Source organism: Acomys russatus, chromosome 5 (genome assembly GCF_903995435.1).
Source record: "Acomys russatus chromosome 5, mAcoRus1.1, whole genome shotgun sequence".
NCBI classification, from domain to species: Eukaryota; Metazoa; Chordata; class Mammalia; order Rodentia; family Muridae; genus Acomys; species Acomys russatus.
Genome location: NC_067141.1, coordinates 51,768,745 through 51,783,681, shown reverse-complemented (window position 1 = coordinate 51,783,681; position 14,937 = coordinate 51,768,745). Strand labels below are relative to the sequence as shown.

At 39.9% G+C, this 14,937-nt stretch overlaps 1 protein-coding gene across 1 annotated transcript in view; it reads left to right on the top strand.

The window, feature by feature from the left end:
• The window catches only part of Asah2 (N-acylsphingosine amidohydrolase 2), a 61,617-nt gene that overhangs the window by 31,420 nt on the left and 15,260 nt on the right, over nt 1-14,937 (top strand). Inside the window, exons 9-16 of the mRNA XM_051146339.1 lie at nt 1,228-1,314; nt 3,646-3,750; nt 3,865-3,946; nt 5,510-5,625; nt 7,342-7,436; nt 10,108-10,147; nt 10,728-10,823; nt 13,977-14,072. Coding sequence (XP_051002296.1) covers nt 1,228-1,314; nt 3,646-3,750; nt 3,865-3,946; nt 5,510-5,625; nt 7,342-7,436; nt 10,108-10,147; nt 10,728-10,823; nt 13,977-14,072 — 717 coding nt within the window. The remainder of the gene's footprint in view (nt 1-1,227; nt 1,315-3,645; nt 3,751-3,864; nt 3,947-5,509; nt 5,626-7,341; nt 7,437-10,107; nt 10,148-10,727; nt 10,824-13,976; nt 14,073-14,937) is intronic.

The following is a 14,937-nucleotide window of genomic DNA, read 5'->3' as shown; positions in this document are numbered from 1 at the left end:
GTAACTTGTTACATACACATAATGATGTTAGGATAATAAGCACCCGCTTATGTTTTTATATGTTGAAAAATTTGCACCTTTCTTTAAATAACTTTAAATAAGTTATTGTCGACAGCCGTTGTCCTGCTGTGCTACAGAAGCCCGCATGACTCCTGTCTAGCATTGTTTTAGTACAGCTGTCTAACTTCTTTCTGCCCCTTTGCTCTCTGCCCTTTCTGTTCTCTAGTGACTACTATTCCACCCCATTCTTGCATGAGATCGGCTTTTTAGCTTTTACAAGTGAGTGAGAATACGTGGTGTTTGCTTTTGTGTGTCTGGGTTACTTCACTTAACAGAAGATGAAGGGATTCTACCCCTTTTCCTGTCTGAGTAACATTCTATTGTGTACGCCTACTGGCCATCTGCTGATGGGCACTGCGGTGGCTGGGTTTAGCTTTTCTGGGCAGTGCTAAAGCAGATGGAGATGTGGAAAACATGAGACTAATGAGGTCATCTCCTTTACATGGATAAAAGCAGTATGTTCTTCTCTCTGAAAAACCTTAAAGTCCTTAATATGTTAAAGTCTTATAATTATTTGTCATAAACATTAAAAAAATTTCCCCAGTCTATCAATTTTCTATCAGCTAAGTCATATGGCCACTTCTATATAAGCATTTAAAATGTATAAGTTGTCAAATTTACTAAGCCTATTCCTTATTACTTTGGTCTTTTCTTGATCTCTCAGACTGTACCATTTATTCACCTATATCTTCTTTCCATACATTCTTTGTGACATTTATCATATTTAAGTATTTGATCAATCTTAGCTTTTCTAATCTAAGACATAGGATATAGAGCCAGAGTTGTTCATTTTCTTCCCTGGAGGATGGCTAACTGTTCTAACATAATCTACACGTGTCTCTGTGTAAGACGGTCAGAAAAAGGCAGTGCCAGGGGACAAGACTGGCTTCCAGTCCCAGCTCAGCGTTGCCTCCTGTGTCCTGTACAGCAGAGCTCTCAACCACGCTCGATTTTGTTCCTAACTTTAAAAGGAGGTTACTGGAATAGACGCAACCTAAGGAATTGCTCGTGCTCCAAATGCATGCATGATTATATTTGCCCTCACCAGAAAACCGAGAAAATGTCTGAAAAGAAATGCTAGAATTGGCTTAGCGAATCTATTTGCTTGAATTCCGTTGTGATTTTTCCATTCCACACTAATGATCGTATTGTTTCGCTTTGCTCCAGCCTAGCATGTGCATCGCCAGAGGACCGGGAAAAGATATGATTGATAGCACACAAATTATAGGCCGGATCATCTATGAGAGAGCCAAGGTAGGCAGAGGCCAGCGCTTTGCATCTCTGTTTTGTGTTCTTTCAAACCCACAGACATCAATTACTAGGAAGCCAATGATTGCAAGCAAGGGCACAAGAGCTCAGGCTGGCCAGGAAGTCTAAAAGACTTGGGTTTGTGACGTTGCCCTTGGGAGCTGTGCAGGACTCTGTCTGATCTGGCCAGACTTCCTAGTGCATTTAAAACCAACCAGGCAGGAAACCATTCTATTTTAGGATGTTAGGAAGCCAGAGTGTGTGGAGACAGATAGACGGTAAAGTGCTCAGTTAATGTGGCCTCACACAGGCCTACTGTCATCTAGAGTCTCTGAAATCTCTCTAGGCATTGCCCGGCTAAAGTCATCTGACCGCTTCTGAACTTGGCCTGTAGAGACAAAGCTGAGCTGAGCATCTCAGGCACCATGAATTCTCATTTGTTTGTATGCTTCTTTGAAAGGGCAAAGGTCATACTGCTTTTCTTTAAAACAAAACATTACTCTGAAGGAAGAATCTGGTTTGCAATGAGAGCTCTGTGAATGACTCCACCTTCTACTTGCTCCTAAATTTTTTTATATCATGTATGTGGTGCATGCATGTATAGGTGTGTGCTTTGGGGTGTGAGGGGGCATGTACATATGTGTATATATATATGTGTGTGTGTGTGTACATGGATGTACGCATGCATGTGGAGACCCAAGGTTGACGTTGGGTGTTTTGCTTAATTGCTCTCCGCCTTGTTATTTAAGATGATCTCTCCCTCCCTCCCTCCCTCTCTCTCTCTCTCTCTCTCTCTCTCTCTCTCTCTCTCTCTTTCTTTCTCTCTGAACTTGGAACCCATCAATTGGTTAGACTGACAGGCCAACAAGTTCCATGGATCCTTCTGTCCCTGTCTCCCCTCTACCTGTGTGTACACCCCTCTACCTGTCTTTTGCATGGGGCCTAGGAATGGAACTGAGATCCTCTGTTTTTGTGACAAGCACACTATGGGCAGAGCCATCTCCCCAGCAATGTGCTGAGGCTTGTTTTCCATGCTGTCCCCGCTTTTGTATCTACTTCTACAGAGATATTTCTGAGGGGAAAGTGAAAGAAAAATGACTTCCAACTGCTATGTCCATGGTAATGTTAAATCTCTTGTTTTCATGGCTTGTACACACACACACACACACAAGCATGCACACATACACACACACACACAAGCATGCACACATACACACACACAAGCATGCACACACACACACAAGCATGCACACATACACACACACAAGCATGCACACACACACAAGCATGCACACACACACACAAGCATGCACACACATACACACACAAGCATGCACACACACACACACACATACACACATACACACACACACACACACACACACCTGCCTGTGTTTAAATAGATAATTCCTTCTGAGTCCTAAAATGTATCGGAAGCCATTAAGAAGAACAAAAGTGCCTTTCAAAAACACCAGACTTAAAATCTATAAGCACAGGCAGACTAATGGCTGTGCTTTCTTCTTATTTACTGTGGTTCTATCAGTGGATTATCCTACATTAAAAGATTCTTTTAGGGTGTGCCTGTGACATACTTCGGTGTCAGAAATGTTGTTTCTGTCATTAGCCTGGGAGCAGAGCAATTCTCGATTCTCTTGTCAGCAAGGCACCATTTCTCTGGTTATCAGGAGAGAGAGGCTGTAGCTGGGGCTCTAGCTGCTTATCTTAACAGCACACACTTGGCTGTCATGGAAGTGGGCCAGGTGTCAGGCCACTGTGCTTGTGCTGAAGTAAGATTTTCCTGTATTGTATGACACCAATATTCTTAAAAGTATTAAACTCACATTTCCCACATGCTTGGAAAATTTCCTTTTATATATGTATATGTATGTACATATATATATATATACATATACATATATATATATACATATATATATATATATTTTTTTTTTTTTTTTTTTTTTTTTTTAATGCCAAAGGGTAACTGATATATGAGGGACCCGAAGTCTTTGAGCCACTGCTTGGCTTCTGTCCTTGGAGAACTCTGGATTCCTAAGAGGGACAATTTATACCAAGTCTGCCAGCTGATGGCCTCCTGCTCCAGCAAGGATGAGGCCAGGGGTTTTAGGTCATGGTCTGTTTCACGTTAATTCTCAGAGATTTCAAGTTCTAGGAACCGGTGGGTTGATGACGAGAACCTTGGGGCGAGGAGCGAGGTTGTTATCAAGCAGTGAATGAGACAAAGTGTCTGGGGCAGAAGATCCTAGGTGCCAGTGGTAGCATCCACTTCTCTTCAGTTCTCTTCCTTGGCACAGTGAGCCTATGTGGGTTTTCTAGGAGCTGTATGCCTCTGCCTCCCAGGAAGTGACTGGACCAGTGTTTTCAGCTCACCAATGGGTGAACATAACAGATGTGAGCGTCCAGCTCAATGCAACGCACACAGTGAGTATGACAGAGAACACTGAATTTGCTATGTAGGCAGAGCACTGTTGCTTATTGCTGAACTTGTTTTTTTTTTTTTTTCTTTCTTGTTTTGTTCTGTGATCCTTGCCTCAGGTGAAGATGTGTAAACCCGCCCTGGGCTACAGTTTTGCAGCGGGCACCATTGATGGAGTTTCAGGCCTCAGTATCACACAGGGTGAGATGGAGGAGGATGGAATGTGTGCTTCCAGGTTCGGAGGCTTCATGCTTCTGTTTCCTGATGAAGCTTAACTGTGGCTAGTGTGTTTCTGGTTCCCATTTCTAAACTCATGCCACTCCAGGTGGCCAAGGATAGGTGTCTTTTGTCCCTGAGCTTTGTTAGTTCAAATCCAAGCAGAGACAAACTCTCCTGGCATTTCAGTATACCAAAGAACTTTGGTGATATAGTGTATGTGTGTGTGTGTATGTGTGTGTGTGTGTATGTGTGTGTGTATGTGTGTGTGTGTATGTGTGTGTGTATGTGTGTGTGTATGTGTGTGTGTATGTGTGTGTATATGTGTGTGTGTATGTGTGTGTGTATATGTGTGTGTATGTGTGTGTGTGTATGTGTATGTGTGTATGTGTGTGTGTATGTGTGTTATGTGTGTGTGTATGTGTGTGTATGTGTGTGTGTGTGTGTGTAGGGATCAGAGATGTTGGACCTCAGGTGCCTTTCACTTATTCGTAGAGGCAAGTTCTCTCATTGGCTTAGAAATTGCCATGTAGACCAGGTTAGACTTCTAGCTTCTAGGGGTCCACCCGTTTCTCCCTCCCGTTCCCCATGACTGAGACTGCAGGTATGCACTCATGCACCTGCGTTTTTCAGTGGGGCTTTGGGGCTCCGAACTAAGACCCTTAGGCTTTGGAGGCAATGACTTTACTCACGGCACCATCTCCATGGTCCCAGGTTACCCATTACTTTAAGCAGCCATGGTTTCTTTGTGATAGCAGTGTGCAAAGGATATGACGAAGAAAGATGAAAAAATAAAACCAACCTTGAGAATGAGAGAAAATCCAAGCCAGCATGTGTGTAGAGCGCTATCTCCTTGTGGCTTTCATTTGCACCCCCTAAGGAACCGTTTATCCATATACTTGTCTTTAAGTTTGGGTTTTTGACTGTAATTATTGATTTATGAACCTTCCTAAAATTATTTTTGTATAAAATCCCTCATTGGATAAATTATTTGAAACATTTTTCTCTCATTTGATAAGTTGTCTTTGCAATTTCTTGATTATATTCTTTGAGACGCAAACGTCCAGATCAGTTTCCTTTTTGCTACTCGTGGCTTGACATCACACCAAAAAATAATTCACTATCATGAAGGCTTACCCTGTAGCTTTAAAAGTTTTACTCTTTTAGTCCACAAGCCAGATGGCTAGAATTACATGTTGAATTTTTTAAATGGAAAAAAAAAAACCGAGGCAGTTCATAAATATGTAGGTTATATAAAACTGTCTTTATGAACTAAATGAGCAAGGTTAATGTAAATACAACTTTGAGAATACCACACAAAATATATTCTGCTTTGTTAATAAAACTGGCTGTCCAATTAAGGGCTACTGCTTTGTGACGTACAGAAAACACTGCCCCATCTATTGCTCAAATTGTCGAAGCTACCAAATGACAACCTTAACAGACCATCTGAACTGTCCAAAATGATTGTGTGCAATGCTATCTAAATCATGGCATCCTCAGAGGCCTAGTTACATGGGATCTTATTCATCCTAACAATTCTAATAGGAACAACCGAAGGGGATCAGTTTTGGGATGGTCTTCGGGATAAGCTCTTTGGCAAACCATCTGAAGAAATCACAGAGTGCCATAAACCTAAACCAATCCTGCTTCATACTGGAGAGGTAAGGCATTTGATTGTTTTAATGAAGTTGGAATATCATACTTTGTAGTTTCTGAGCTATCAGATAATAGCCAATGTCTACTGACATGGAAGGTCTTACATATTCTTAGGTAATTTGTTATTTATTACCATTATATATTTACTATTACTACTACTACTTATTACATGTGTGTACATGTGGGGGCATGTTTGTAGAGGTCAGAGGATACTTTCACGGAGTTGGTTAGTTGGTTCTCTTTTTGCGCCTTTAACATAAGTCCTGGGGACTGAACCGTGCTTCCTGTGGCTGGCACTTGGCCTGCAGAGCCTTTCCAGTCCGTCCCCTGAACTCCCTCCACCCCCACCATGAATGTTTAATATTAAAAAAAATTAAATGCTGTGTCAAACTCTAATGAATTACTACTATTAAATATACCAAGTTACTTAATTATTAAGAAAACACTAGGAGATTGGATATAGAAAAGGAAGACTAACACTCTTATTGCTCAGGCTCTAGGAAGGTAGTCTACGAAGAGTCCTCTAGAGAGGAAAACATCTAGGTCATACAGGAAAATCCGTGAGTCAGTGTTCTCCCATATTAGGTAGAGTTGTTTCTTTACATAGTTATTGATATACGTATTTATTTTTGTTTGTATGTGTAAGTATGCATGCACACATGTGTGTGGGTACATGTGGAGACCCAAGGTAACCTCAGATTTTATTCTCTGGAGTACACATCTTATTTTTGAGACATGTTCTTTCACTGGGACCTGGGGCTCACTAATTAGGCTAGACTAGCGGGCCAGTAAGCCCCAGGGATCCTCCTGTCTCTACCTGCAGTGCTAAGCTTAAGGATATGCCGCCATGCCTATCTCTATATGAGTGCCACGGATCCAACTCAATTCCTTTTGCTTATGTGGCAGCACCATTAAGTTAAAAGCATTTTTGTCTTGTTTTGTTATTTTCAAGACATAGTTTCTCTGTGTAGCCCTGGCTGTCCTGGAGCTCACTCTGTAGGCCAAAACTCAGAGATCTACCAGCTTCTGCCTCCTAAGTGGTAGGATTAAAGATGTGCACCACCACTGCCTAGCTAAAGCCATTTTCTCTTAACACTACTTTAGAAAATATTTTTCTTTTACATTTGCAGTGTTAAAAAAAACTCATCTCATTATTCACAGAGGCGTGATTCCTGAAGTGTAAGCATTTAAAAAGTCGACTTTCTCATATCCTATTAAAATTCTTATCGTAGGAGAAAGAAGGAGGAAAAGGACAGAGAGATCATTTCCACTAATCAGAATATGGGAAATAGTAGAATCTGTCAGAGGAACGTTGGAAGATAAAGCGAGTCTTGGGAGTTCTAAACTTAAAGCACGACAAGAGTTAAAATAGAAATGACTGCATTAAACCATTCCAAATGGCATTCTATACTGATTGAGGAGACAGTCTGTCCCTTGCAGTATCCTGGTGGGACCCTAGTACCAGTTCACCAAAGCTCATTTGTTAAGTTCAGAGTAACACAGCATTTGAGATTCACATGCTATGGCCTGAACCTAAACACACACATGATGTGTTTAGTGTTACCATACCATAGTTAGCAATGAATCTTATGATATAATGAAAAAACAAAAACAAAAACAAAACTAGTTTCAAATATTTGAAATTGTTTAAAGAGCTTATGTGACTGTCGGTGATAGGAATAATTTATACCTAATTTAATTTTCCTGATTTGGGTTTTCAGATAACAAAACCTCATCCTTGGCATCCAGATACTGTTGATGTTCAGATTGTTACTATTGGGCCAGTTGCCATAGCTGCTGTCCCTGGGGAATTTACGTAAGTTCTTTATAAAAAATTATAGTAAAAAAATATATATATATGGTGAAATTAATGTTTTAAAATAATTTATTTATGTTTTTATGTGTCTGGGCGGGGCATGTGGGCCATGAAATACTTGTGGCGGTCATGGGATAAGTCGCTGAGTCACTTCTTTCCTTACACCATGTGGGTTCTAGAGATGGCACTTGGGTCATTAAGCTTGAGGACAAACACCTTTACCTGCTGAGGCAACTTGATGGCCCTGGTACTAAATCTTAGGGGAAGATAATTCTCTGCTGACATCTTGGCGACAGTGACAAATAATTTGTACTTGTTTGGTGGGGCCTCGGAAAAATAAATCTGTCTCTGCTTTTGAGCTGTGGTGGGGAAAATGGGCAAAATAAAAATGTGAAAAACTCACAAACCTGGCATTCCAAAGATAAAAGGGTACAGTGGATCATGTCAATGCAGAGACTTGAAATTATATTAAGACACTTGAAAGCATCAGTTTAGATATTAAAAACACAGAAGAACATTTTATTTTTTTATTTTTTAAAATTTAAATTTAATTTTATTAATTTATTCAGAATACAACTCAATTGTTATCCCATCACTTGTATCTTCCCATTCTTCCCTCTCTCCCTCTCTCACTCTATTCCCCTCCCCAAGGTCTAAGATCAAGGGCGACCTCCTTCCCCATTATATGGTCATAGGCTATCAAGTCTCATCTTGGTAGCCTGCTTATTTTTCCTTTGAGTGCCACCAGGCCTCCCCACCAAGGGGAGGTGGTGAAAAAGGGGCACCAGAGTTCATGTCAGAGTCGGTCCCCACTCTCCACACAACTGTGGAGAATGTCCTGTCCATTGGCTAGATCTGAGTAGGGGTTTGATGTACAGAAGAACATTTTAAGCCTCTGTCTTTTACAATCTTTACCATCTCCATAGAAGGCAGTTTGTTGAAATAGTCCTTGAATTTTCTTTTTTCCTCTTTAAAGAATTTATCAAATTCCTATATTCTTCCCAGTCTTTTCTGTCATTCCTCATCTTGCTGTCATTCACTCAGCTTATTTCATTAACCTCCAATTTGGGGTCCCTCATTACTCCTCCTAGTCCTTTCTCAACACAACAGCCAATTGCATGCCATAAACCAGTGGTGCTCAACCATCCTAATCCTGTTACCCTTTAATACAGGTCCTTCATGTTGTCATGATCCCTAACTACAAAGTTACTTTCTCTCCTACATCATAACTGTAGTTTTGCTACTTTTTTTTTTTTTTTTGCATAGTCATATTTATTGCCCAAATACCAGGCGGCCTTCTTGACCCTGATTTAAGTATGACTATTCAGGGTTGGGGTACTGTATTCGAGTTTGATCAGCACTCTCCCTCAGGCAAGGGCCAAGGAATGGGTTTTGCTACTTGTGTGAACTGTAATGTAAATATTTTTAGAGACAGACATTTGCCAAAGGGGTTGTGACCCACAGCTTGAGAACCACCACTTTAAACCATGAACCGAACATGTCACTTCTCTGTTCAAGACCTCCCAATCCTTTCCCATCTTATTTCAGGTAATTCCTCAGATCCTTCCAACCTCCTTCCTGTTCCCACAAGCTCCCTGGTGCGATTTCTTCTGATTTTTCCCTCTTGCTCTACCCTGGTTCACTCACCTTGCATCACTGTCAACATTGCCTGTATAGAACGATAGATGTACTTGCTAGACCCTACTACTAAGCGTGTTGTGGGCTCGAGGACTTTGGACTGATGGGTCCTTCTGTATGAAACACATTCTCTCCAGCTGGCCCCATGGCCAAGTCTTTTAAAATATATATTTTTTTAATTCTTTGCTCAAATCTCTAATGGAGATGCCAATTCTAGTCATACTACATAAAATCGTCATTAGCAACGACGACCAAGCACTGGCTCTCTCACATCAGCACCAGTATCAGGGCCCCCACTACTCCTGTCACTCACACCATTCCCTTTCACCCTTGCTCAGCTTTAGGGTGCTCTGCTTCTTGTCATCTCACCTGCTCATCTATGTGGTGGTCATCTTCCATTCTTGGAATGTAAGTTTTCCATCCCATTAAGTCATTAGCATGTAAAAGTGGGCCTGGTAAGAAGCAGATATTGAAGATTTTATCAAAGGATTAAATATAATATAAAAGTGAAATGGCAAGTTCTTTGTAGGCAGGGCCAGGTATCACACTTTTTCTCTGCCCAAGCTCTCATTCCTGTAGGATGTTACTGACATATTATGTTAATCCCATGAATAGAAAATGATGTCTTTTTTTTTTTTTTTTTGGTGGCACTAGGGGTGAAACTCTGGGCCTTGCATCTGTTAGGGAACTTATGCTACCATCAAGGTACACCTCAGACTGTGATAGTCTTCTTCCCTCTGTGGTGTTCATTGATTTTATTTTCCTCTTTGGTCCAATTGTGTTCTGTTCAGAATTGCCTTTGAAGATAGGCCAACCAAGGGAAAAAGCTAAGCTTTTTTTTTTTTTTTTTAACACCATCAACTTCCTACGTAATTTACTGCTCTGTGTTGAGCTAGCCTAAGGTTTCTTTGTTTGTTTGTTTGTTTGATTTTGTTTTTGTTTTTGTTATTTGGCATTTACTAAAAGCCTTTATGAATAGTTTGCACACATTCCAAATGGGAGAATGTTTACACAATTCTTTTTCTTGACCTAGAACCATGTCAGGAAGAAGATTTCGAGAGGCAGTTAAAAAAGTAAGTTAAATATGAAATACAATGCTTGCACATTTACATTTGAAGAGGATAAAAGTCCTATTAAATTATTCTTTCTAAAATAACTAAAGCTTATGTCTCTTGAAATTAGAGGATAGAGGTAAATAAGAAATATCAGTTATTCAAGAATCTGAATTAAAATGTAATGGAATTATAACCAAGTTATAATGTTTTATTGGCATTTGTATATAAATAATTACAAATTGATAATATTTGTACAATGTAAATAGTGAATTATAACTAGAGGTTGTTTAAAACCCCATGAGTGATCTAAATAAAGTCATCATATTTGGGAAAATGTCTCTATATTTTCTTCAGATTCAGGATGCATTGGAAATAGTTGTAAAGTGACATACTAATAAATGTTTTGTCTTGTTATTTGGTCTAATAAACATATGTGAACTAAAATCTTTGACACCTCCACATTATTTGGTGGTTTTGGTGATTGGAAAGATTTTTCTTAAGAGGTACATTTTCTGTTAACATACTAAATGTGCATGTTAAATGGAGCTTAGGCAGTAACAGCCTTAAGATGTGTAAGTTTCCCGTTTTTCCCTCCTAGGAATTTGCATCTTATGGAATGAAGGATATGACTATTATTATTTCAGGTCTAAGTAATGTTTATACACATTACATTGCCACATATGAAGAATACCAGGTAAAGTAAAACATTTTCATGACTTTTTCATTATATGGTTTGTCTGTACTTCTTCAGCCATATTTCTGAGAGGTGTCCTTGTGTTGGGTAGGAATTCCAAGAGAATAAGCCAAGGATTGTATTTGGTTTGGGGTTTCATCACTTCCAAGTATATATCAACATTATGGACTCACTGACTACTGGCTTCTCCTAAAACTTGTTTTGTAAGGGCCACTGGTAATAAATCTGGGTTGTGACATGCAAAGAACTGCCCACAACACATTTGATATGTTAAGCTTCTGTAGGTCCTGTCATCTGTTATTTACTGGACACACTAGCTAAGTATTCTGCGAGTGTAGTTATACACAATCCTGGCAGTACATCCTGAAGTGTCATATTACTCCATGATATGACTCAAACAAAACAAACACAATACAACAAAATGAAACAATGAAAAACAAACCCTCTCAGAATTAGGAATCTGGTGGCCAATGATTACTTCTTTTCTTTCATACACAGTTCTGAAAGTAGCCTAGATTCTTTTCAAACAATAATTAGTTAAGTATGACATTAACCTAGAGTCCCACAATTATTGATTACAAATAGATCTTCTGGGATATCGTGGCACTCCATACAGGAGCATGGAACCATCCCTTGGCAAATATTTTGTGATACAAGAATTGGAACTTGCCCTGCAGCCTTCTGTTGGCTTTGCTGAAGGATTCTAATTTCTAGGGACAACAGCTTATAAACAGAAAGGGCTAATGTTGGCTTACAGTTTTAGAGGCTTAAGTCCACAATACTATGCATTCGTAGCATTTGGGCCTTGCTGGGTATACTGGGTGGATATGAGAGTTCATGGTGTAGTGAACTTCTTTGTTTCATAGTCAAGAAGCTTAATAAAAAAAAGAGAAAGGAACTAGGGTTCAGAATCCCTTCCAGGGTGAGCCTATATGACCTGACGACCTTCTTCTAGGCTACACCTCTTGTGGGTGCCACCGACTCCTCGTAGCACTTTCCTTAGAACCACGACTTACCACATGGAACTCTGGGGGGTACATTCCAGATGCATATGTAGAATTGCTGGATAAAACTTAACTGAGGTTAAGAAGAACTGAACTTTTTTCAGTGCTCTCTGCTATTTAGTATTGCATTCAACAAACAGCAATAATGTTGACAGTATCCCTTACTTTGTCACCTAGTTCCTACAGACCTAGAAATAGCTTTTATTATTTCTTCTGTGAAAATTACAGGAGTTACTAGGTCTACCTTCATCAAACTATCTGATAGTGCAAAAAAGAAGCACATATTGTTTTGTACATTTGGTTACGGTAGGTTGATAATGGTATTCCATTTTAATTTGTTCCAGTTATTTTAAATATTTTGTTTCATGCACTTAGAACCATTATTCTGCTAGGTGTTCTATGGGTCTCAATAGACTGAGATGGTTCAGAGGTTAAGAGCAATGTCTGCTCTTCCAGAGGTCCCGAGTTCAACTCCCCAGCAGCCACATGGCAGCTCATAACCATCTATAATGAAATCTACTGCTCTCTTCTGGCAGTCAGGCACACATGCGGGCAGAATGTTGTATACATAATAAATAAATCTTAAAAAAGAAGTCATCCACGGCACAAGGAAAGTTGGGAGTCCCTGCAAACTTGTTTCCTTATCTAGGATTATGTTTCCTCAAAGCTTATTCTTGATGCATTCATTGATGTGTACCATAGACACTTTGCTAGTCATAGTCTGGATCCACAATAGTGAAAGGAATCTGCTTCCTGCATGATGTTCCATCAGAGATAGAAGAGAAAACAGGTAAATATGAGGAATGGAGGCTGAAGAGATGGCTCAGTAGTTAAGAGCACTTAAGGGTGTAAGACTCAGGTTCAGTTCCTAGTTTACATGGATGCTCACAAGCACTTGAAATTCCAGTTACTCTAGGTGGCTCTAGTGCACCCTTCTTCAAGCTTCCTAAGGCTCTCACATACATGTGGGGCGCGCGCGCGCGCACACACACACACACACACACACACACACACACACACACACACACACACACGAACAAATAAAACCAACCAAATAAATATTTGAAACAAAAGATGAATACTAGCAGGCATTTATCTGAGTTTTTGACAATATGTTATGGCCAGTCAAGCAAATACAAAATTACAAATGTGTTCTACATAGAGCAGACATGTGCACAAAAGTGCTGGAAATATATGTAGCACATTAGTGGGCTATAGTTAACTGAGGACTGTGGAGTGTGATGGGGGTGACAGGAGCTGAGGGCTAGAGAGAGAGGCAAGTTGAATGTAGGGAAGAGGCCTTTGGGTAGCATAGTGGACTTCTGACTTTGTTGAGAAGGTTTTGGAGAGAGTGCTGTGATCCACTATGTGCTATCTATGGAGACATCATTAGTGTAGGCCTGTGTGGAGACAGACTTTGATTATCACATTAGAATTAGCCTCTGGGTAGGAAATGAAACGTTGCACAGAGGCAGGGGCAGGAGGAAAGGAAAACAGAAAACCTTGAGACAATTCTAAGAGGTATAATGACAAAATCTTCAGACTTACATAATGTAGGATAAGGGGGAAAGAGGGAAGTCTAAGATGACTGACAACAGATCACCATATGGATACTGCAAGGGTGCCATGGGGGATACTGTAGGGAAAACTGGTGTTTCTGGGATGATGAGCGGCCTTATACACCGATGGCTTTGAGCTTCCTGTAGTGTCATCAAGGGAACTCATAATGAGGCACATTTGGCCGCATTTCATAGCTCTGTGGTGTGATAGAAGTCCTTCCACAGAGGGGACCATTAGCAGCCAACTTATCTAGGAATTGTTAAATAGGATCCTTTCTACCCTAATTTTCTCTCCTGATGTTCAATCTTGGGGAGATCGCTAATAATGCAAGAACTTACAATAGACACAGGTATGAAGAGTGGGAGATTGTAACATCTTTCAGATGAAAAGAAATGGTAGCCTAAATAGTATAACTAGAAAGAACTCATCACCTGAACAAGGACCGGCTGCAGCTCTCTGTTTATAAAAACCATTGAGTATTTACAAGTATTGAATAATGTGAGTAGTTTGGTCACTTTCCTGAAAATGCTATGCCTCTATAAACCGATGTTTGCAAAGTTGTCTGTACCTCTTCTTGCTTTTCCTGCAGGCTCAGCGATACGAGGCAGCATCTACGATTTATGGACCACACACTCTGTCTGCATATGTGCAGCTCTTCAGAGGCCTTGCTAGGGCAATTGCTACGGTAATCAAAGTGTGTGTGTGTGTCTGTGTCTGTGTCTGTGTTTGTCTTCAGGTGAAGGAGGTACAGAGAAAAGAAAGAACCTTAGATACACATAAAATATAATATATAAAAATATACATTTAAAAATGTTATTTGACTAATTTCATATTTTATACAATTTCCCTTAGAAAAGAAAACCGAAACACACAATATCATTAAGAAAATAATTCAAAGTTTACTGATAGTAAAATTCAAGTTCAATCAATTCCACTTAGTGGTGGCAGTCTCTCTCTCTCTCTCTCTCTCTCTCTCTCTCTCTCTCTCTCTCTCTCTCTCTCTCTCTCTCTCTCTCTCTCCCCCCCTCTCTCTATATGTGTGTGTGTGTGTGTGTATGTTGTATATAGTGTATATATGTATATATCCATATATATGTGTGTATATGTATATCTCTATATATCTATAACTATCATTTGAAGTAAGGAGATATTTTTCTTCATGTATTTTGATGATTAATAATCCTTGAAGGTAGTAAGTGGCCATCTGTATTATAACTATAGCCAGGGCTCACTTGTCAAGGTCTTTCCTCCCATTCAGAGAGTTGAATAGACCATGCAATTAGAGAATACTTTCAGGCTTATTTTCTCCATTATAATGTCTCTGAAACTGATATGCATTTTTCCACTTATAACTAGTAGCTTAAATTTCTTGATGGTTCAAGAAGTAGTATACATTGTTGCCATGAATGGAGGCTTAGGCTTGTTGAAATCTAGTATTGCCAGGCATGCACAATGTGTGTTTCTGAAATGCATACAACAGATTTAAAGTTCCTTAGCACGGAAAAGCCCCCTTTAGGACACCCTTATTCATATAGCTGCAGCTGCAGTAC